Genomic DNA, 20834 nt, shown 5'->3' on the forward strand with positions numbered 1-20834 from the left:
GGGAGAGCGTTTGGGAGAGCAGCTCTCCTGAGCCAGCCCGGCCTCCCAGCGCCGCTCCTTACAGTGACCTTGCACAGCTCCGTGCGATCCATGGCCCGCGGCTGGCGGAGGTGACGGATGCGCAGTGACAGGCCCCGCTGGCCTGTGCCCTCGCTCCCCACACCCGCCACCGCTGGCCCTGTCACCTCACGTTAGCACAGTGTCCTGATGGGCCCAGGACGCTGTGCCGGCCACAGCGGGGGCTGCCAGGGGGTGATGGGGTGCGTCAGTGTCAGACACAGAGGTGAGTGGCACCTTGAGGGTGGAGCTGAGGTGCTGCCATCACCCCTGGCCTTGCACCCAGGCAGGGACGACATGGGAAGGAAGGTTTGAATTTGACCTGGGAATGTCTGGGAAAGAGAAGAGATGCAGCTGACTGCACCCAGGCCCAAACCAGTCAAGGGCACTGATCCAAGTGTGACCTGATCTGCTGAGACAGTGCGAAGCCCATGCCAGAGCATGTGCCATATCTAAGCACCACATCTTCCTCCAGAAGGAAAGACAAAGTGCTGCTCTGGGCCCCAGCACCAGGAGTGGGTGTTACCCACCCCTTATTGCCTTACCATCCTTGTCTGTCTCCTCGAACATCTTCCCCTTCTCCACTGCCAACACCAGCTTCCCAGGCATTAGTGCTCCTGCAAACTGGCATCCTCCGCTGAGGATAATGACTGAAGCTTGGGGAAAGCTCAGGGAGTGTCAGAAAAGCTCCCAGGGGCTTTTTCAGGGCCACACCAGCCTGAAAAAGCCCAGGAGAGTTCTTCTAGGCTGGCTGCAATTCTCCTATCCCTGCAGGAAAGCTGAGGCTTGCTCTCTCAGGTTTGTATCCGTGCTGCCCTCAAGGGATCCCACTGCCTTTACCCAGGAAAGTCCTGCTGCTGCTTTTCACACATTCCTGATGCTCAGAAAGGATCCCACACCACATTGCTGATCCAAATGAGCACTGGAAGGCGGTTTGGACTGTCGAAGCAGTTCATTAGGCAGCCTGAAAGGCAGAACATCTCAGCAAGGAAGAACAGACAGGAGCAAAGCCTCTCTGACAGGCAGGAGTTGGGAAACCTAATGGATGTTCCCCAAGGAATACACTGTCCTCTCTTGGCAGCCATCTCTACCATTACACCCCTGGCTCCCTGCCACACCTCCCTCCTGCTCCTTGACTCTGCAGGGTAAAGTAATGGGTCAGCACAAAGCTTGGTGGCCCTGGCACACAGGGACCTGTGCCAGCGTGTGCAGGGATAAGGACCAGCTTTGGGGTAAGGACCAGCTTTGGGGACCAGTGTCCAACACTGACTCCTGTCTCCCCTGGCACCTCACACCTCAGCTAGGACAACAAGGGTGCAGTGAATCTCAGTCCCATCCTGTCCTCCTGTCACCAAGGATGAACACATGATGAACACGGCGGGGGCCTGGATCCTTTCCTTATGATGCTCACAGTTTTCCAGAGAGCTCAAATCAGCAAAGCCTGGTGCTGACCAGCACAAGGCCTGCTCCAGCCTCCCAGCATGTGCCTGACAGCCCAGAGGGGCTGCGAGAGCCCAGCCCTGGCAGTCCCATCACTCAGGATGCAGCACTTGCAGCTGGCAGCTTGTAAAAACACTGACCACAGTCCTTTTTCAACCACAAAATCTAGGCCAGAGCTAATAATTCTTCCGTGCTCTGGCTCACACTCACCCCGATGTTACACACTGCAAAACTGGAGTACCACCCATTTTCTGAGTCTTTAGAGTGAGGTACCAAGGACTCCTTTAGACTGGTCCATGAAATGTCTACTCCTGCCCCTCCTTCCACCACAACCTGCTCACCAACACTGTTGAGAGAGCATTAGTGTTTAAGGGATCAGTAATTACAAAGTTTTATTGGAACTATGCAGAAAACTACCATGTCCACAGGAGCAGCCAAGCCCCCAGGGTCCCAGCAGCACTCGAGCACACAGGTGGGTGGCCAGGCTGTTTAGGAACCTGCAGGCTGGGATCTTCTGATCTTTCAAGCGGAGGTGATCCCAAAACCCTGGGGATTTAGCATTTGTTCATTTAGCAACTGAGCAGTCTTCTTAGCCTTCCTCTTCCACCCAGTCTTGTGCCTCCTCACCCTTCTGCTCACCAGTACATTACTTCTGCCCTGGGCACCTCTTTGTCTCCTCCCAGCCCATCTCTCTGCTCCCATCTGTAGTTTGCAAAGGAGAAGAGTCCAGAGATCCAGACAGAAATATCCCAACATCACACCAGCTCAGTGCTGCTTCTGGCAGGTCCCACTGGCTCCTGTTCAGCATCCCACTGGCTCAGCATGGTTGTTTCTGGTCCAGGATCCCCGTTCTGTGCTCTGATGGCTGGTACCACCATGTTCCCGGTGAGCACAGTGCTTTTCCTTCTGTCCTCTCTGTCCTTCATGCAGAAGTCCTTGGGAGAAGCACCTTGAAGGCTCTTTAGGACTTGTCCTGTACAGATTGGTTCACTGGCTCCTTGCATGTGCCCCAGCCCTCTCCTCACCCTGACAGCATCACCTCCCTGCCTCTGAAGGGATGGAGGGAGTACGGGGGAAGCCCAAGGAGCAGAGCAGTGGCCCTGCCCTGACAGAACACAGCTCATCTCCACTCTGGGATGGCAACTCACTTCCTACAAAGCCCGTCCTGATTACAGCATGCCTGCACACACAGGCGACCACAGCCTCACCTCTGGGCCTCACCCCTGGGCCTCACCCCTTCCCCTGCCACTCGCTCTCGCCAGGATCCTGACACCAGCTCTGGCCAACGCCGCTCCATTAGCTCACTCTGATAGAGGCTTAATAGAAAATCTGCTCAATTATTTAGCAAGCCGACAAACGGGAGGATGATATTGCCTGAAGACAGCCAGGGTCTGTGGCATGGATTCAGCCCAGCTCCTGGCTCAGCCTGGCAGATCCTGCCTTCCCTCTCCTCCCTGCTCAGTCATTAAGGCTGGCAGAGGGAGCAAAGGGACATCCCTGCCCTCGGCCCTGCCAGCCCCTGAGACTCCCCAGTGCTGCCCAACAGCTCTCAGACCCAAGGGCTGGGAGGAGGCACTGAAGCTTTGGCTCACCATGAGCAGCACCAGCCTGTCCTGCCTGACCCAGCAAGGAAATGCACCTCTGCTCTCTCAAAAGCACAGCCTGCTCCATCCAGGGACTACAGCAAAAGATGGATCAACTGAGGCATCTGATTGCAGCCTGGTAACACAACTGGGTGAGTTGGCAGGGCTCTGGCTCTACTTACTTACTTACTTCCTTTCCCACTGCAATGTTCTCACCCCATAAACAGGACTTCATTCCTTCACTACCAGATGAGCCTGCTCCCTATGGCCCAGATGTTTGCAGCACCTTCCAACCAAGTGCCTGGCACAGCGTCTGCTTGCTGGGTTAGAGGCAACCAGAAAAAACACAGCCAAACCAAGGAAGTCTCCCAAGGTCCTGTCCCTGTCCTCCTTCTCTGGGGCACAGCCTCCTCACAGGGAACCAGCCAGGGTCGCCCTGTCCCTGGTAATTCCAACAGGGATGCTCCTACATGCAAATGTGGGTTGGAAAATCTCTCTGCTAATGATTTCTGGCAATCTGGGAGTTACCAAATGGGACCTGGAAGAGATTTCTACAAGCTTTCAGCACTGCCCAGGCAGAGTCCTTCTGGGGAAGGACAAAAGCCTGTCCTATTATCCTGCTTGCTGCACTGAGAGGGAGAAAGGAAAAAGAAAAGCTGTCTACACATGAGTTCACATAAACAGGTCTGCTCTGGAGAGCCTGGTTACATGCAGGACCCTTTAAATCTCTTCAGCCATGGCAATCATCTCCCATGGGAGTGTACAGACCCGAGGAAGGTTTGAATTCTCCCGTTCCATTCCTCTTATTCACCTGGAGACAGATGCTTCCCAATGCTGTGCTCTGGGCCAGCCATTGTTGATACGCACCATCTCTCTGGGTTTTGGGTGACTGCACCTCCAGGTTTCAGCACCCTGTGGTGATGGTGCCTTGGACAGAGCACGAAACCAGGCCTGAGCCCTTGAGGAATGCAGGCAGCAGAAAAGCCCCAGTGGTTCCTCTCACACCTGCTGGTTTTCTCCATCCCATCTCTGTTTGCCACTGCTCCATGTGGCTGCACGGAGCAGAAGCACTCTGTGAGTGGGGTGCAACACCCAGTCCTCAATTCAGAGCACTGCCAAGAGGATGGGGGCTCAGTTCTCCCTTCCCCATAACATACTCTGCCTTTGATCTCTGCCACCCCCTCTGCTCAGGCAGCAGTGCAGGGTCTCCAAGCCACCTCCCTTGGTTCTTTTGTCTTGATTGACCTCAATGGCTCCCCTGCAACATTTGCTTGCCTTTTATAGATCACTGACGTATCAAACCTCAGGTTTAGTGCACGGCTTTGCAAAATCACGCAGAAGAATTCTGGTTTATGGATATTTTTACCTGGGCTTCCTCCTATTCCGCCTTCTGCTTCTCCCGCTCAGTTAGGTCCACCTTAAGGACACCATGCTTTTCATGCATCATTCTACTATTTTGCATTTATTTCTCCTTTCCAGTGCTCAGGGAAATGACTACAAAGCCCTTGAACATCAGAGACTTGCCACTTCCCTAGAGCACAGTGCCTCTGGTTTGTAATGGTGCAGCCCAAGGCATGAAGGATGCTGTTGGCACACAGGGGACAGTGCCACTTGGTGATGACACTGGCTGCCTGGAATTCACAAACCCAAAGCACAACAGGCTTTTCAGGGAAAGGACAGAGTCTGGAAGCTTTCTGTCTCCCCAGGACTCCCTGCAGCCTAGGAAGGATGTGACTGATACCATCTCCCCAGCACTCTTTGGAGTTTGATAAACTGAGGGACAACCCTTCTCCATTTTGACCTGACAAGTGACCTGGCCTGGGAGAGATGTTCAAGGGAGAGACAGGCAGGGAAGGACTTCTCATCCTGGCATGACAGGGAACTGTTTTATCACCTCCCCCTTCCCTTCAGGAAGAAGTGTCTAGTTGTGGCATCAAATTCATGATGTTTGCCTTTTCCATGGAGCAAGGTTCTGGGGGTGAGCAAAATCCACCTCTGTTCACAGCCCAGAAAGGCCACTGATCAATGACCTTGGGCCCAGGTTTTGGCACTGTCACACTGGGGGCTGTGAGACTGGTGCAGCAGCCACAGGAGGCAGGTTATAATTAGATATATTTGTGTATATCTTTGAGTCCTTGAGAGAAGAAGCTGAAAGACTGGCTGCAGGGCTGAGCCGCTCGGCCAGATGGGACTCTGCTCTCTGCAAAGCCAGAGACTATTGTGTTCTCCGGACATGAAAAAAGCAGGATCTACAGCACAGACAGAAGAGCCCCATCTCCTACAGTCCTACAGCAGTCCTACAGCACACAGTGACCACGCAAGGCACCTGCATATGACACTGGGAGACAGCAAAGGCAGGGCTTCAGTGTCAGCACAAGTCTATTTTGCAGGACTCGGTACAAGCAGACACAGACACACAAAGCTGTGGCTTTGTCCAGCCACATCACTCCCCCAGTGCTGCCTCTCTGAATAATTGGCTACCATAAAGACAAGATTTGTTTCATCTTAAAATCAGCATCACCCAAGTGACTGGAGAAGACTTGTCTCACCTTTGTGGCACCTGTCCGGGCAGCCAGAGAGCTCTGCACACATTCTGATGCATTCCTGAGAGGAGTCCAGGGTGAAGGAGCTTCAATGAGCTTCCTTCCAGCCATCACTGTGTGCTGCAGCACTTTGTGTGTGTCACCACACCAGCACAGCTCCATCACACGCAGCACCCACAACTTCCAACAGCAGCTGTCCTGTCACACAGTGCCAGACCCCATCCCAAGGAGGAAGGAGTACACGTGCTCTCAGTACAACATCTCACAGCCACCTCTCACAAGGGTTTTCCACCACCACAGCAAGGGGCTTTGCACCCAGCAGTAGCACTGGGATGCAGCTTCTCCAGGGAATGTGGCTCTTTGGTTTCTGCCTGCTGCACACACATCAGCTTCACCTCGCTTTAGTCCCCACACCCCATGCTGCTCCTGCAACACCTCCCATGGCCCCACTGTAGCACCCAGAGCAGTGCCACACACAGATAGCCCGTGCTTTGGAAGGCAAAAGCCGCTCACCCCTGAACATCAGTGTCCACCAGCAGCCGGACCAGTATCCCTGTCACAGCCACCAGGATTGGGTAATGGTCCACGCTCTCCAGCCCTATGGAAGCAAAAGAGAAAGGTAAGAGCTTCTGCCACTGTGTGACAGGCAGAGCAGGGCAGGTCTGAGGTCTGATCCCATGCAGCTCTGCACTGCCCTTTGGTACAAGCCATCCCTCCCTTCCCAAGGGCATGCTCCCAGCACGTTTTCCGTGGAGAGTGGACTCACCCGGCAGACGGAGGTTGACCACTCTGTCAAACAAGTTCCTTTCAGCTGTCACACGGTTCAGCACCTGGTTCAACAGCTGTGTAGGGAAAAGCAGAGAGGGTTTTTATGTCCTGGATGGGCCTTCCTGTGAGCAGCATCCAAAGAGCTTTGGGGCAGCATGTCCTTACAGTTCAGGCTCAGTGCCTGAGAGCTGGTGGATGCACAGAGGGAGGCTCACAACACACACCTAGCTTGGCTCTGGCATGGAAGGAGTGGTACCACACACAGTGGTTGCACCAGACCAAAACCACCCAGGGAAGGGTCACTCTGAGGTAAAGACACCTGAATGTCAGTGCCTTCCACCTAAATCTGAATTCCCACCTACAGAAGCCAAGCTACTTCTGCAGATAAAAGCTCCTGGCAAGGAGAAGGTACAGTCCCCCAACAGCCACAGCCTGTGAAGAGTGAGCTGGCAGCTGTGGGCAAAAGCAATGTCAGCAGGGTGAAGCACAGTCCAGGTCCTGCCCTGCCTGGAGCTGGCAGCAGGATAGGCCTACCAGCTCTGAAGCACAGGGTGAGTGCAGAGAGCAATCTGCAGAGATGGAATCAGCTGTGAAGACACTTAATTAGCCACCATTAGCTCTCACCCAACCCCCCAGTGGGAGGAATGGGGACCGCTCCAGGCCTGACATAACCCCTGCAAGCCGAGCACCATCTCTCAAATGCAGCATCCCTCTTCCTGGCGCCCCAATGCACAACAGCAGAACACAGCACCCCTCTGTAGGCATGGTCAGTGGTGGGGCACGGCTTCACAACAGCACCAGACAGCAAGGAGGAAGCTGCAGCACTCCACTCTCTGCTGCACGTTCCCCAGCTTGCCTACGTCACCTGCTAAGGGCCCCTCACTCTCCTCCTCACCCAGCTGAGCACTTCCCTCATGAATATGGTATCAGATCCCACTACCCCTTGCTTTATCTGCTCAGAGCCCTGAGTCTCAGCCTTTGGGGTACTGCTAATGTACATCTGACTGCTCTCCACCAGTCCAGCTTGTACGAGGGCAGCCTGCCCTCAGCGCTTTCCAGGATTGCTCATGCTTTAGAGAAGAAACTAATTTACTGGAGACTAAGGGATGTTGTGAGTTGGAATGGGGCTGTCCCAGTCACTGTGGCAGGAAAATGGAGACATTTTTTACCACGTTCTAGGACTGAGGGATAAAGGACCAAGATGCCTGCTCAAACACTGGAGTGCGTGCCCTGTGAAACCAGCTATGCTCTCCAGAGCTCCTAACCCAGATGTACCACACCTCCTCACCAGACTTCATGACACTGCTTGTCACAGGAGAATTCAGCATTTACTGGCCCCTCATAAAGAAGATTTAAGCAGCTGTCCCCCTCCCTCCCAGTAGAGGTAGGAATCAGCTGCGACCAGACCAGTTGCAAAGGAGGGGAGCAGTTGATGTGTAGAGATTTTAGGGAGCACCACTTGTTCCACAGCAGCTCTAGGTACTAAAGCACTTGCACCAGGAGCCCCCAGTTCACCACACATCTGGAGAGAGGGCAGAGGGGTCCTCATGGCCCTCCAGATGCTGTTTCTTCACACAGGATGATACCTGGGCAAGCCTCCGAAGCAGCAGCTCTGACGACGGGCGATTCCAGTCGAGGAAGATCTCCGGCGCCAGCGTGACGGTCATTTCCAGCACCCTGAGCAGACTCACTGACAGGTCAAAGCAGGTGGCACACACCTTCAGCTGGCGGCTGTCCACAAAGTTCCTCTCCAGGCGCTCTGCTGCCTGCTGGATCTGCCAGGCAATGGAGACAGCTTAAAAAGGTGCCCCTTCCCAAAAGGAGAGCCGCGACCCCCAGCCCAGTGAGTTGTGCCTTGAGCCTTGCTGCGTGCAGGACACAGCACCCACTGAGTGCCGCATCCCACAGCTCTGGTGCACACCCACCTCCTGAATCATGCCGATGAACTCAGAGAACGCCCAGTTCAGCTGGTTCAGGACACTGTTGAGGAAGCTGGGGGCCAGGTCGCGGTCGCTGCGGAGCAGGTCTGCCATGTGCCGCTGCAGCAAGGTGGATGGACACGGCTCTGAAACCAGACAGTGACAGCTTCAGTGACCTGGTCCCAGGGCAGCCAGGAGTGAGGGGCAAGGGCAGGCTGAGAGACCAGTCCTGGGCTTGGGAAATGTTGGCTTGTGCCTTAGAGTAAGCAGAGACAGCAGGGCACTGGGAGCTGGCACAAGGACTGTTCTGAGCAGCGATTGCTCCTGTTGGGCCTCCAAGCACTTCTTTGCAATGCCAGCCTGAATTAAACAGGGAAGAGCCCTCCATGCTCGCTGCTGCCCACGTGTACAGGAGCACTGCCCTGCAGCTCAGCATCCCTCCTGCTCAGCTCTGCAGAGGCCCATGGTCAGCTCAGCACTAATTGCTCCTGATACCAGTGTGGCACCAGCTGCCCAGAGCCAGCACAGCCACCCTGGCCTCACATGGCTGTGCCCATCTGCCTGCATCTGGAGAGGAAGGTATCCAGTAAATCCCACCCCGAGAGGCTTCTGTATGGAGCTGAGGCTGGTTCTGCCCTCAGGCAGAGCTGCCCACACTCCCCAGCCAGGTTCAACCCGAGCACAGACACATCCCCTTGGTTACATGGCATTTCTGGGCTTCCTCACTATCAAGATTACAGATGAGGTCAGACCCAGCAGCTGGAAAACACAGTCAGGGCTGTGTGGGACACCAGCCCCCATGGATGGGCAGCGAAAGGAAGGGGGCACAAAAGGGACAGATGCTTCTCACCAGCAGAAGGACCCACTGTCTGCAAGAGGTTCACAAAACATTCAGCACTACAAGGGAAGGGTACTGGAGTTCAACCCAAAATTCAGGACTTGGAAAGAAAAAGCTTGAACAGATTTACCAGCTATTGGGAAAAACCCCAATCTACCTACATTTTCCTCCACTAGAAGCTATTAGAAAGAGCAGGTGGAAACTCTGGCAGCACCAGGACTGCCATGCCCAGAGGAACAAGCTGTGCTGCGACTGCAGAAGTTCTCTGGGGTTGCAGCCTACTCGAAGGGCCAGCATGGGCAAAGCAGACACAAGACAACTTCCATCACATCCCTAGGGATCAAGAAGCAAGGCGTAACTACAGGCAGATTGTTAGCTGGGATTAGTAAAGCCAGAGACAGATGACAGGAGACCGTCATCTGAAATGGGAACAGGATAAATTATTCTGTGAATACCCACTAGCAAGTGCAATGAACTTCTGTTATTATGGAGGACACGAGCTGAATCTCACAGTGCATAATCACCCCAGGCAGGCTGGTGCCCTGGCTTTGATCCTGCCTAAAAGCTCATTTTTGGGAGGGGTTTCATCAAAACAAATGTCTTTGATGTCCTAGTCCCACCCCAGCCTTCGGGCTACACGTGCCTCGGGGACTGGCCAAGCCAGACATCCTTTTTACATATTTATTGGTCCTCTGGGGATTTCTTGCCCAGTGTCCTCTGACACTGTGTAAGCCTTTAGCATTAAACGTGTCCCAGAGCAACATTCCACAGTTCAGCTGTGTGTAGCAGGAGGAATTTGGATTGGCTACTACTCGCTTTATTTGTTAATATTTATTCTCTGTAACCCCTTCCTTCTGGTGGTAGAGACAGCAAGATTCTCCTCTCCAGTCACTTCCTCCAGCTAGCTGTGATTCCAGACCTTCACAACAGTCTTTTAAACAGGATCAGCCCAAGCTAGTGCAGTTTCTCACACTGAAACTGTCCCATCTTTGTCCCTTTCACCAGCCCTTCCTGAAGCCCAACATCTCTTCCAGGTTTTCTTTGCAGAGGTGGAATCAGAAGCACATGCAGCATCCAAACCACAAGTGCATGGCAGATTTGCACAAAGGCATAACGTGGTTTTGGTTTTGTTCTGTTTTGCTTTCCTCATAATTCCTGCTGTGTAATTTGTTCCTTGGACTGCACACCAAGCTGCTCTTCTCTAAAAGATTACAATAGGATGCCAGTTCAAGGATAACCCTCAAGAACCTGAATTTTGTTCTGAGGCACAAATGGAGAAGCCCAGGAGTCAATGCTGGAGCACACCTTGTCTTCTCTGTCAGTGATGGATGAAGGGGCACAGCACACTCTTACTTCACCACTCTACACTTGGTGACGCTGAATTCCATCCATGACATTCTTCCAGTCATTCAGAATTTGAAGGTCTTTTTGCAGCGTTAAGTTCTTTGTGCCTTCTTTTCCCCAGCCTCCCTTCAGTGTGTAGAAAGTGCTTTTTACTAAAACTGCTGATGTATTACTCCCTTTCCAGCCTTTAAGTACCAAAGCAGTTCTAGGCAGGGATCACCACTCCTCATGGAAGAGCTCTGCATGTTGTCCAGCTGGTCTCTTGCCAAAGTCTCTTTTACCAACACTGCAAGTCAGGACAGACCTCAGGATGAACTGCCCAGCCAGAGTTTACCTCCTTTGAAGGCAGCTTTGGTTTTTTGAAGGACACTCCTATGCTTGTAATAACTTGCTTTATCCTGATTTTTAGCCAATGACTATTTCCTCATGGTCTTTTTTCAATGAGTGGTGTGAGTTTGCTCCAAACCTACAATTCTGGGTTCTTAAATGCTTTCCCTGCTGCTGGCAGACTGTGCCAGACTATGACTTAAAAACTTTTGTCAACCCTCTCCACAGGTAAATAGGTTTATTGAAGGTTTTAAAGCTAACACCAAGAAATAGTGATTTCCTTGGCTTTTGTTGATCCCAAGAGGATTCTGAATCCAAAGATGCTGCGATCACTGCTACTCTTTGAAAGCAACATAAGGTGCAAGCCCTGGAATACAACAAAACCATCTTCATCCCTTGCATGAATTCCCAGGTGAGGTAATCATTACTGGTATCCAAAACCCAGTCCTGGTGCTGTGTTCATCTTTATTTGCAGTATGTTCACCTTTGCTGGGACATTCCCACCCACGTCAGTTACCACTGCCCTCCTGGGCAATGACACATCCCTTATGTGCCACTGCAGGCAGGGATGTCACTTCACAGGGAGTCTGTGGATATTCAGTGATGGGGTTACTTTCTTGATCCTGGAACTAGTAAGTCATTAATGCTTCTAAAATTTGTACCTCCCTAATACAAAAGCCACTCAATCTTGGCTTAGCCTTCATTATGACAGATAAACATCAGTCACTGGAACAGAAATTGGCAGTTTTTCAAGGCCAGAAATTCTGACCTCAATACATTTAATGTGGGTGACAGAGCGTGGAACCAAGGGGTTATAGATACATCCAATGTTTCCACAACAAAAACTTCCCTGCAAAAATATAAACAAAATAGAGGAAAAGAAAATCTAGGTAGGGGAACCAGTGAATAAAAACAGAGCTCTTTAAGAAGATTATTAGGGAGCCAGAAAGCTCCAGGGCTCCAGCAAACACCTGGGTTAAAAGGGCCACTGAGAGCATGATGAAGCAAAGACAGTAAGTTAAAATGTAAGAGGTAAAGTGAACCTAATCAAACATAGCCAGTGGTAGGCAAAAACAAGGAGAAAAGGGGTAATAGATGGAGAAGACATAAAAACCATCCTCGACTGACCATGGTAATATGAAGTTTTTTCAACTATAGGAAAAAAATATAGCAGGATTATTTAATAGAAGTAGTAATGGCAGAAAGTCTAACAGTAGCAGAAGCCCATTATTAGAGAGAGTTAAAAATTAATAAAGCAGGCAAAGTGGAAGCCTTCAATAAGTGCTCCTACTAGATAATGGTAAAGAAGGAGGGTCACACACTTTCATTACAGGAAGGTAATTATGTACTTTTATAGTTTGCTAATGACCCAGCAAGATTTATAACAGGGCTAATTGTGAGACTTCTTGGTCAGCAGCCCGAGGGGGTCTCTGGACACAGCAGCATTTACAGTAGAGCTTGAGCACAGAAGGGGAAAACCCCAAATGGACCAGATTCAGAAGCAAAGCAGCTCCACCCAACACTAATCTGAGTTTTTGAAAGGATCCAGATGTATCTGTGAATCCATGTCAGTGCGCCCATTCAGAGATGCATTTAGAGAGAACCAAAAGGAAGGCTGCAGGGCGAGGCAGAAGGAAAGCAGGCAGCATTTGGGGGATGAGACATCCATAAGGCTGAGCGTGAGGCATCAGAATGGCCCAGTGCTCCTGGGATCCATATGTGCCTCCAAAGCAAAGCCCTGGCAAACCAGCTAATGCGAGTTCTGGCTCCATGACCAGCACATCAGGGAGGGTTCCCACCAGCATGACACCAAAACCTCTGGGGCTGCTAAAAACATGGCGAGGGTGAACACCCCACAGGGCTCAGAAAAGCAAAACCCCTTCTGAATAAGGCACAGAGGCCACGCGTATTTTACCACTGAAAAAGACCAAGAAATGAGTTTACCCTGGTACACAAGTGCTTCTGAAGAATAAAATACTGTAAAGCAGAAAAAGGCAGAGCAGCAGCAGTAGAAGACAGAAGGTGAGGTTAGGTATGAAGGAATGGTTTCATTCTCATGAGAGACAGCAGGTTTAGATTAGATATCAGGAAAAAATTCTTTACTGTGAGGGTGGTGAGGCCCTGGCACAGGTTGCCCAGAGAAGTTATGGATGCCCCATCCCTGGAAGTGTTTAAAGCCAGGTTGGATGGGGCTTGAAGCAACCTGATCTAGTGGAAAGCATCCCTACCCATGGCAAGGGGTTGGAACAATATGAGCATTAAGGTTTCTTCCAACCCAAACCATTCTATGATTCTGTGATTTCCATCAGGAATCATAAGTGATGGACTTCTGAGGACAAGCAATCACCATCCGAAGGGCTCAGACAGTTCAGCTACTACCAGTTGATGCTTTTGGCGTTGTCAGATCAAGGCGGGATCTCCTCCTGAAAGTTCTCTTTAGCTTAGGCAATTTGGGAAGGGGATGTGGGTGAACTCTCTGGCCCATGTTGCACAACATCTCAGCTCGATTATCTCATGGTCCCACCTACGCTCCCTCTACCACCTGATGGGTGCATGGGCAGAAGGCCTGGGGCAGAGGAGCCCTGTGATACAACATGAAGCCACCCTGCAGCTCTTGCTTTTCCAAGGCAGGCTGGGCCCAGCATGGAGCCACTGCTGCTGCTCCTGCTGTGCGTGCCAGGACAGCACCTGGCCTTGCCTACAAGCCATGGTGAAAGCAAAACAGGTCCCTGTGGCACCCACTGAGCACAACTACCTCAGCTCTGAACGCAGCCCCATCTGCTCTCAGGAGCCAAACTGAGGCAGAGCTCTGCTTGCACGGGAGCTGAGGAGTAACTCTGGGAACAAGCAGGGACACGAATGGCCTCTCTGAGCCTCTGCCCCTCTTGGGCTAAGCCAGGCAGCAGCATCCACTGCTCACCTGCGGTGAGCACAGGCAAAAGGCAACGGAGACCAGGTGCTCTGTGCTCTTTGTGCTTCATGGATGTTGTGAGGCAGCATGAGCAAACCCTCCCCACCTGCGCAGAGTCTTCCAAGGAAGCATCCCAAAAGCAGAACAAAGCTGGAGCACCAGAAAAGAGGCATTTGCCCACATTCAGACTGGCCTGCAGCAGCAGACCCAGACAAATGGGGATTTCCTTAGCTCAGCAGTTTGTCCCATTGTCTCTGCCGTGCTCAAATTGCAACAAGGTGAAGACGGATGGGTGTGAAGGGGAGGGGGGGTCATCTCCTCCTCCTTCTCTGGGCAGCATCTCAAGGACACCTCTGAGTCCCCTGTCCCTCTTCAATTAAATCAGCATTCATTATTGATTTGGCTGAGCCTTAAAATAGCCCTCCCAAGAGTTAAGTCCCCAGTAGCCAGCACGGCCCACTCCGGGCTCAGACTGTGCGGAGCCACACGATGTGTGGAGCAAGGCCTCAACAGCTGAGGAACTGTTCCTGCCCCAGAGCTCCCCGGGATGGGGCGAGCTCGATTACCACCCCACAGGACTGGTGACAGCCACTCCATATCTTGGTTGTGCAGTAGGAGGGTGAGGGGACAGCCACAAGGTCCCTCCTGCATGTGTGCCAGGGCTTCTCCATCGGCCTCCAAGGATGAGAGGAACCCAAGGCTGGCACAGCCTCCAGCAGGGCTCTGACCCCAGAGGTAACCCTGGCAAAACAGGTGCAAGAGCAAGTCCATGATGCAGCCTCAGACACTGACGCATGGGCACAGCCCCCCCGGCTTCTCGCAGGGATGGAACTGATGAAAACACTCATTTGTGAAGCTCTCTGCCTACAAAGAAGGGTCTCTCTAGGCAGAAGAGGGGAAGCAGGGAGCTCTCTAAAGCTACTCCACCAGACAAGAGAGGGTCACACAACAAACTTACTCTGGAAACTAGCAACAGAGAGATCTCCTGGGCACCAAGAGCAGGAGAGAGAAAAGAGAACAAGAGTGCTGTTAGAACAGACAGGCAGCTTCCTGGATGGGGCTCAGCATACACCTCCATGTGCCACCTGCCCTTCTGTCCCCCATCCCTGTGCAGCTATACAGAAGCAAAGTCTTCCACAAAGCCTTTTCTACAGCAGAGGGGGATCAGGAATGTATCCATACAGGCCCAGAACCTGTGGAGGTAAAGCTGGGGACATACTCTTCAGCTCAAGAAAGGCAACTTCTCCTCCCCACATCTTCCTCAGCCACATTAGAGCTGAGAAACCCCTCATCCCAGTGACAGTGCTGAGAACCAAAATGTAGTGCCAAAGGCAGGACAGGCTCTGCCAGGCTCTGAGAGATGCCAGGATAAAACACCCTCTGCTTGCAAACTTATCCAGTGCCCTGTCTCCCTGGGCACCCTCTCCCTCTCACAGGGTACCAGGGCTTGGCAAACATGACAACTCTTCCCCACAGCAGCTTTTCACTGTGCACATCACAGAGCCTTCTCTCAGGGTAAAACTCTGGTAAGGATGCAGTCCTGGGCCTCTTTTCTCTCCTTTGGAGGGCAGACCTCCTATTTATGATGGATCTAACTCTCCATCTGGCATGCAAGAATCATCAGTAGAGAGGCTGGGGATGTCCAGGCTGTAAAAACCAGGCCTGGATATTTGGCCAGGAACACCCTACTTTGGCAGCTATCCCAACAGCTGGCCTGGCCCATAGTAGGGACAGCTGCTAAGGAAGAGGCTGGTCCTCCCTCACCACCCACCACAGTCCTGAGTGCCCATCCCTGCCCCACTCACTCTGCAGGCTGGGGAGGCTGGCATCCTCAGGCTTGGTTTTCAGCAGGTGTGGGAGCCGTGTGTATCTGTACCCAAAGCCACAGCCCTGGCAAAAGAGGTCAGGAAAGATCTTAGAGGTTGAAAAACAGTTTTGCTGCTACTGGAGAGTGAAATGCTCAGTGTCCCAGCAGCCCCAGGTGCTGAGAGGGGCAGGGCTGCAGGATGCTCACCCGCCACAGCCTGACGAGGATCCAGTTGGTCTGTGCCCAGGGTCGCTGCTCATAGGGAGCCAGGAGGTTTTTCATCATGGAGATCCGCCTGCCAGACAAGGACACAGGTCAGCCCACAGGGTTTGGGAACAGAGGATTGAACAGGACACACAGTAGGACCTGTGGAGCTGGGGCAGAGCAAAACCACTGGTGTAAGGGTGCCAGAAGGCTCCCAAATCAACTCCACCACCCTGCTGCAACTTGTGGACCCTCACTGGTGCTTGGCAGCCCTCCTGCTCCCTCACCCAGCCCTGCCACCACCCCAGCCCTGCCCCAGCTCCCCGGGAACAGGCAGGGCAGCACTTACTGCTCTTCTGGGATCCTCTCTACAGCACGCAGCGAGTGCGGGTAGCAGACGTAGCTGGCCAACGCCTGCATCAGGGAGTCCCGGATGTCTGAGGAGGAATGAGAAGGGACTAGGCCAGGCACCCAAGGACACACAGCACATCAGGGAGCACCTGAATGCCAGTGGCCAGGAGGGACTGGCCCTCATGTAGAGGCATGTTGTCCCTGCTGACATGGAGAGCATGCTTAGGCTAGAGCAGCTAAGGAATAACCCCAGACTGGACATGGAGGTAACTGGGACATGAGTCCTCTCTCAAAAGGGTGTCCTAGGTCATGTATCCACCCCTGCAATACGCAGGACAAGGACAATGCCCAACCTTACTTTGAATGTGGAGGCATAAGCACTCAAAAGATTCAGCAGACAGATCCCAACAGAAGCTTGGTGAGCAACTGGCAGTGGCACTGGCCAGATCTGTGACATTATCACCCCAAAGCAGAGGAATGCAGCCTTACCTGTGCCCACAATCCTTGAGTCAGCAAAATGCTTGGCCAGGATGGCAGCGAGGCGCATCAGGGTCTCTTCGTAGCCTGCAAGAGGAGGGAGCAGGGTCATGGCAACAGCCTGAGGGGCAGCCCTGCAGTCCCAGTGCTTCCGTGGACACGGCACAGGCCATGGAATGAATTTCTGCTACAGCTAAATGCAGCTTAGTTGTGTGTCTAGTTGTCAAAACAGCTGGGAAAACACATTCACCTCCAGAAGAGCCACTCACCTGAAATAGTTATCCGGGGAAAGATAAAACTATGCAATTGAGTTGGATGGCAAGCAAGAGGTGCATGGTGCACACAAAGAACACCCTAGGTCTATGCAGAAAAGCCATGTCTAGCCTGCAGGCCCTGTAGAAATCTGCTACTGCTCAATTCTGCTGTTGCCCAAACAGCAGGCACAGCCCCCACTTATGGATTTGAACACTTCAGCTATGTCCTGTTGGTGGGAATAGAAGCTTTTCTTGCCTTCATGGGCTCTGGAAAGCACGGAACTATTTGCTAAGAGCTCAGCGAGGTCATTTAGCCAGGAAAGCACAGAATGTGCACAGATGGAATCCACCTAAACACAGACTTTTGGCATCAAGTGGGTTGTCATCTCCATAGGAACATCTCCAAATCCCAGGGGAATTTGAAAGCAGACTCAATTTCTGCACTCATGGCACATCCTCTCCCACCCAGAAACCAGAAGGCCGTGGTAGAAATTGCTGAAGCAATCACATCTTACAGCACCCCAGCCCATTCCTAATACCTCCCTGGAAACACAAACCGTAGCAGCCAGTGATTTTTACTACAGCCAGCCCTGTGACACCTTCAGACAAGGCATGGGCTCCCTACCTGAGCACAGTGACCACAGGTCAGGCAGTGCTCTGGTGCAGCACATCACAACCAGGAATGGACACAGAAAGGAAGATGCCCAACTACTGCTTCACCGTAAGGATGTGGCTTGCTTTAGATTTTATCAGGCCAGAATCAGGAAGCTGTCCCCACCCCATCACCTGGGAGCTCCTCCATGCTGTTGACAGGGCTGAAGTAGTTCTTGAGTGCACTGTAGCTGTTCATAGCCACGCTGAGGTAGAATTCCGGCATGAAAGCGAAAAGCGAGCCCGTCCTGTCCCCGTGCTCGATGGTGCGGATGCACACTCGCAGCAGCCAGTAGATATCCTGCATCTTCTCCTGCCCAGAAAGAACACAATTCCCATTCAGCTGACAGCTTCTCTTTGGAGAAACAACAACCAGCACCACACTCAGACCTCAGAAACATCCCCATACTGGAGATGCTGCTCAGACATCTTACTGCTCTAAGTTCAGCAAGCAGATCTGTGCCATTTGCTCTTTCCATAAAGCCACAGAAGCGGCAGCTGGAAGAAACAATCAGAGGTCTCTACACCAACCACAAGCTCAGAGCACGACCCTCACCAGTGTGATGGTTTTGTCTCACCAGGCCTTGAGACCCTCCAAGCACTACTCCTTACCAGGGCATATGCAACCACACAGGCCTGGCAAACAAGCACGTGAATTTTGATTTCAAGGAGACTGCTGAATCCTTTCCCTGAAGGAAAGCAGACACTAGCACTTTCCAAAAATCTGCTGGAAAGAAAGCTGGTCCATTGTAGGGATTAAATGGGAACAGGCTGAAAGCTCACACCAACTCAGATCTTTGCAATAGGCAGCCACAGCCTTTCAGGTTCTGTGCCAGCCATTCAACCGGATTTACTGTCCTGAGGAACATCAGCCTCTTGTCTCTCTAAACAAAAATCAGAGGGTCCTAAATTAAAATCAGGAAATTTAAGGGCATCTACATAACTTTAAGCTATAAAAATGGGCGCCACCAAAGCCATAAAAAGAGGAAGTATTATTTCAGATCCTGCAATGCCAAGAAACAGCATAAGCAATAGCCACTTGCATAAAAAGAGATGGAGAAGGGTTACACTTCTAATTTAAGAAAAAATTAAAATCAGAGGTGCAGATAAGACGTTTCATTTGCTTAATGGCTTTTCTAAAGTATGTTGTTACCATCTTTAGGAGGTCTTCATGGGTTTATTCCGTAAATTAGGCTGAACTAGTACAAATCAACTAAACTGACTAACAGACATCTTTTTCTCAACACTGACTCACATCTCAGCCAAACTGTTACTTTCAAGATAAAAAGCAACTGTGCAGAACAACATTAAGGTTAAAAAAGCTGTATTTGGCTTTATTAAGACTTGATAACCTCAAACATCATTTCAGGTATTGCCAAGCTAGAAGAAAGCCTACACCAGAAGGATACAAAGATGTGATTAGCCAATGAGATAGATAAATACAGTGCTGTAATAAAATAAGCTGTAATTCCCACAGGGATGTTTTGAAGGCAGAATTATGTGTTTTAAAACTAACAGTGTTTTTAAGCTGTAGCACTCCCTTTTATTCTAACTTTGAATCCCTTGGCTCAGAATAAACCAAGTGGCTAATTCCCTCGAGGAAGGAGCAGCCTCTGCCATGCTCTGACACCTCAGCACAGAGCAGGACTTCGCCCCTAGACAGAACCAGGCTCTTTCTCTCCAACAGCAGCAGCAGTGCCTGCAACACTCATACAGATGTGACCCTCCAGTGCACACAATTCCCAGGGATGCAGGAGCTGCTGGATGGATATCCCCACTGGGAAAAAGCAGGGACCTGAGACGACTGTGAGATGGAGCCCTGAAGGCACAGGCTCCTCAGTGCAGCCACATTCTGCAAGCTCACTGGGCTCCCAGGGCACATTCCTGCTTTCCCTGCGGGCCATACAGGCCAGGATAGCAGCACAAGCCACAAACAGGGAAGGCTGTAACCTTCACTCCCAGATGCTGCTGATTCATCAGGAAAGGTGACACTGCAGTCCTGGTTTAGTATGACAATGGATCATCTAGAGACATGAATAGTGCTTCTGCATGGGCCAGCACAGTGATACCTGCAGTGCACCCCGATGATGCCCCCCAGCCTTTCCAGAGCAGTCTGGAAAGAAAGGATTATTTTCTGGCAAGCACAGGCTATGCTAATGCAGCTGGAGAGCTTCTGCCTTGCAGTTCTGCTCAGGAGGGAAGGAGGGGAAGAGCAAAGAGCTCATGACTCAGGATCAGCCACTGCAGCTCTGCCAGACGTTCATCATTAAGAACTCTTCTTGCCCTCCCTGTTTACATCCTGGGACACACAAAAGCCACAAAGAGAGACAGGGCAAGGCAATGGGCAAGGGAAGTCAGGAAAAAATCAGAAAAACTGCTTGTGAGAAAACAGACCAGAGCTTTTATCCTGGAAAATGGTGAATTTGGGGGGAAAGGGACAACCTGTGCAAATAGCCACTGCACTAGTAAATGCAGAATACACTCTCTGCATGGGAACCAAGTGAAGAAGAGAAGAACACCTGAACAAGAACCCCTTGACCTGGATCCCACAGATTCCAGGAAGAGCTGCAGTAGTGAGATCCCGTGTGACACACGGCACAGCTCAGGGTAATGGTCCACAGTAGCCTCTATCCTCTGACATGTCTTGAGAACTGAATCTCCCTTTGATCTGCACACTTTTGTCTACAGTGCCCTAAGGGAAAGCCCACAGCATCATGCACAGCTCAGATCAGACTGGGCTGTGTCCTAACAAAAACTATGGGACCAAGCCTGGTACAGGAGAGGGGCCAAGTCTAGATAGGAGTCTCTGATACACAACAAGGGAAAAAGAAGCCCCAGAGATCATTGACATTGCTTCAACACCAGGAAAATGACACCTCTGATATGTGAGCCAAGCAGCAGAGATGTAGAGGCTCACTGGTCTCCTTTTAGCTGCTCATGTTATGCTCCTGCCCACCTTTGAATAAATGGTGACATTTATCCAAGCGAGGCGCCGGCTCAGGTGGTTGAGCTTCTCAGAGAAGACCTTTTGGCTCTTCAGCAGTTCCTCATGGATGTCTCTCCTCTGAAAAGAGTGCAGAGATGTGAGGGCAGATGTCACTGCCATTTATAGCATTCTTTTTCAGTGCTGGGCAAACAATGCAAAAGCATATACCACCTTGGGGCTAGCTAGGGAGTACTGGCGGGGGGGGAAAGGGGTCAGCAGCCTTTCTGTGGAAGGAGTGGGAATCAGTGCTATAAAAAGCACTTATCAGTCTCAGCTGAAGCCCACAAGGCCTGATGCAGATGCTGGTACAGTTGGGCAGCAGCACTTCACCCTTTTTGCCAGATATTGAGGCTTTGCCAGAGAAGGAAGCTGGG

General features: G+C 51.7%; 1 protein-coding gene across 3 annotated transcripts in view; it reads right to left on the reverse strand.

Annotated features, from left to right (window-relative positions):
- Nucleotides 1-20834, reverse strand: part of RNF123 (ring finger protein 123) — a 47890-nt gene that overhangs the window by 6454 nt on the left and 20602 nt on the right. For 2 of the 3 annotated variants that reach the window (XM_048315410.1, XM_048315409.1), the window contains 11 exons: nt 20431-20538; nt 17610-17787; nt 16582-16656; nt 16091-16178; nt 15745-15832; nt 15536-15620; nt 14689-14715; nt 8317-8456; nt 7978-8166; nt 6390-6465; nt 6137-6221 (listed from right to left, as the gene is read on the reverse strand). In XM_048315410.1, the coding sequence (XP_048171367.1) occupies nt 6137-6221; nt 6390-6465; nt 7978-8166; nt 8317-8456; nt 14689-14715; nt 15536-15620; nt 15745-15832; nt 16091-16178; nt 16582-16656; nt 17610-17787; nt 20431-20538 (1139 nt within the window). The remainder of the gene's footprint in view (nt 1-6136; nt 6222-6389; nt 6466-7977; nt 8167-8316; nt 8457-14688; nt 14716-15535; nt 15621-15744; nt 15833-16090; nt 16179-16581; nt 16657-17609; nt 17788-20430; nt 20539-20834) is intronic. The other variant, XM_048315411.1, reaches the window with a different exon arrangement.

The sequence above is a fragment of the Corvus hawaiiensis genome, chromosome 11 (genome assembly GCF_020740725.1).
Source record: "Corvus hawaiiensis isolate bCorHaw1 chromosome 11, bCorHaw1.pri.cur, whole genome shotgun sequence".
Taxonomy (NCBI): Eukaryota; Metazoa; Chordata; class Aves; order Passeriformes; family Corvidae; genus Corvus; species Corvus hawaiiensis.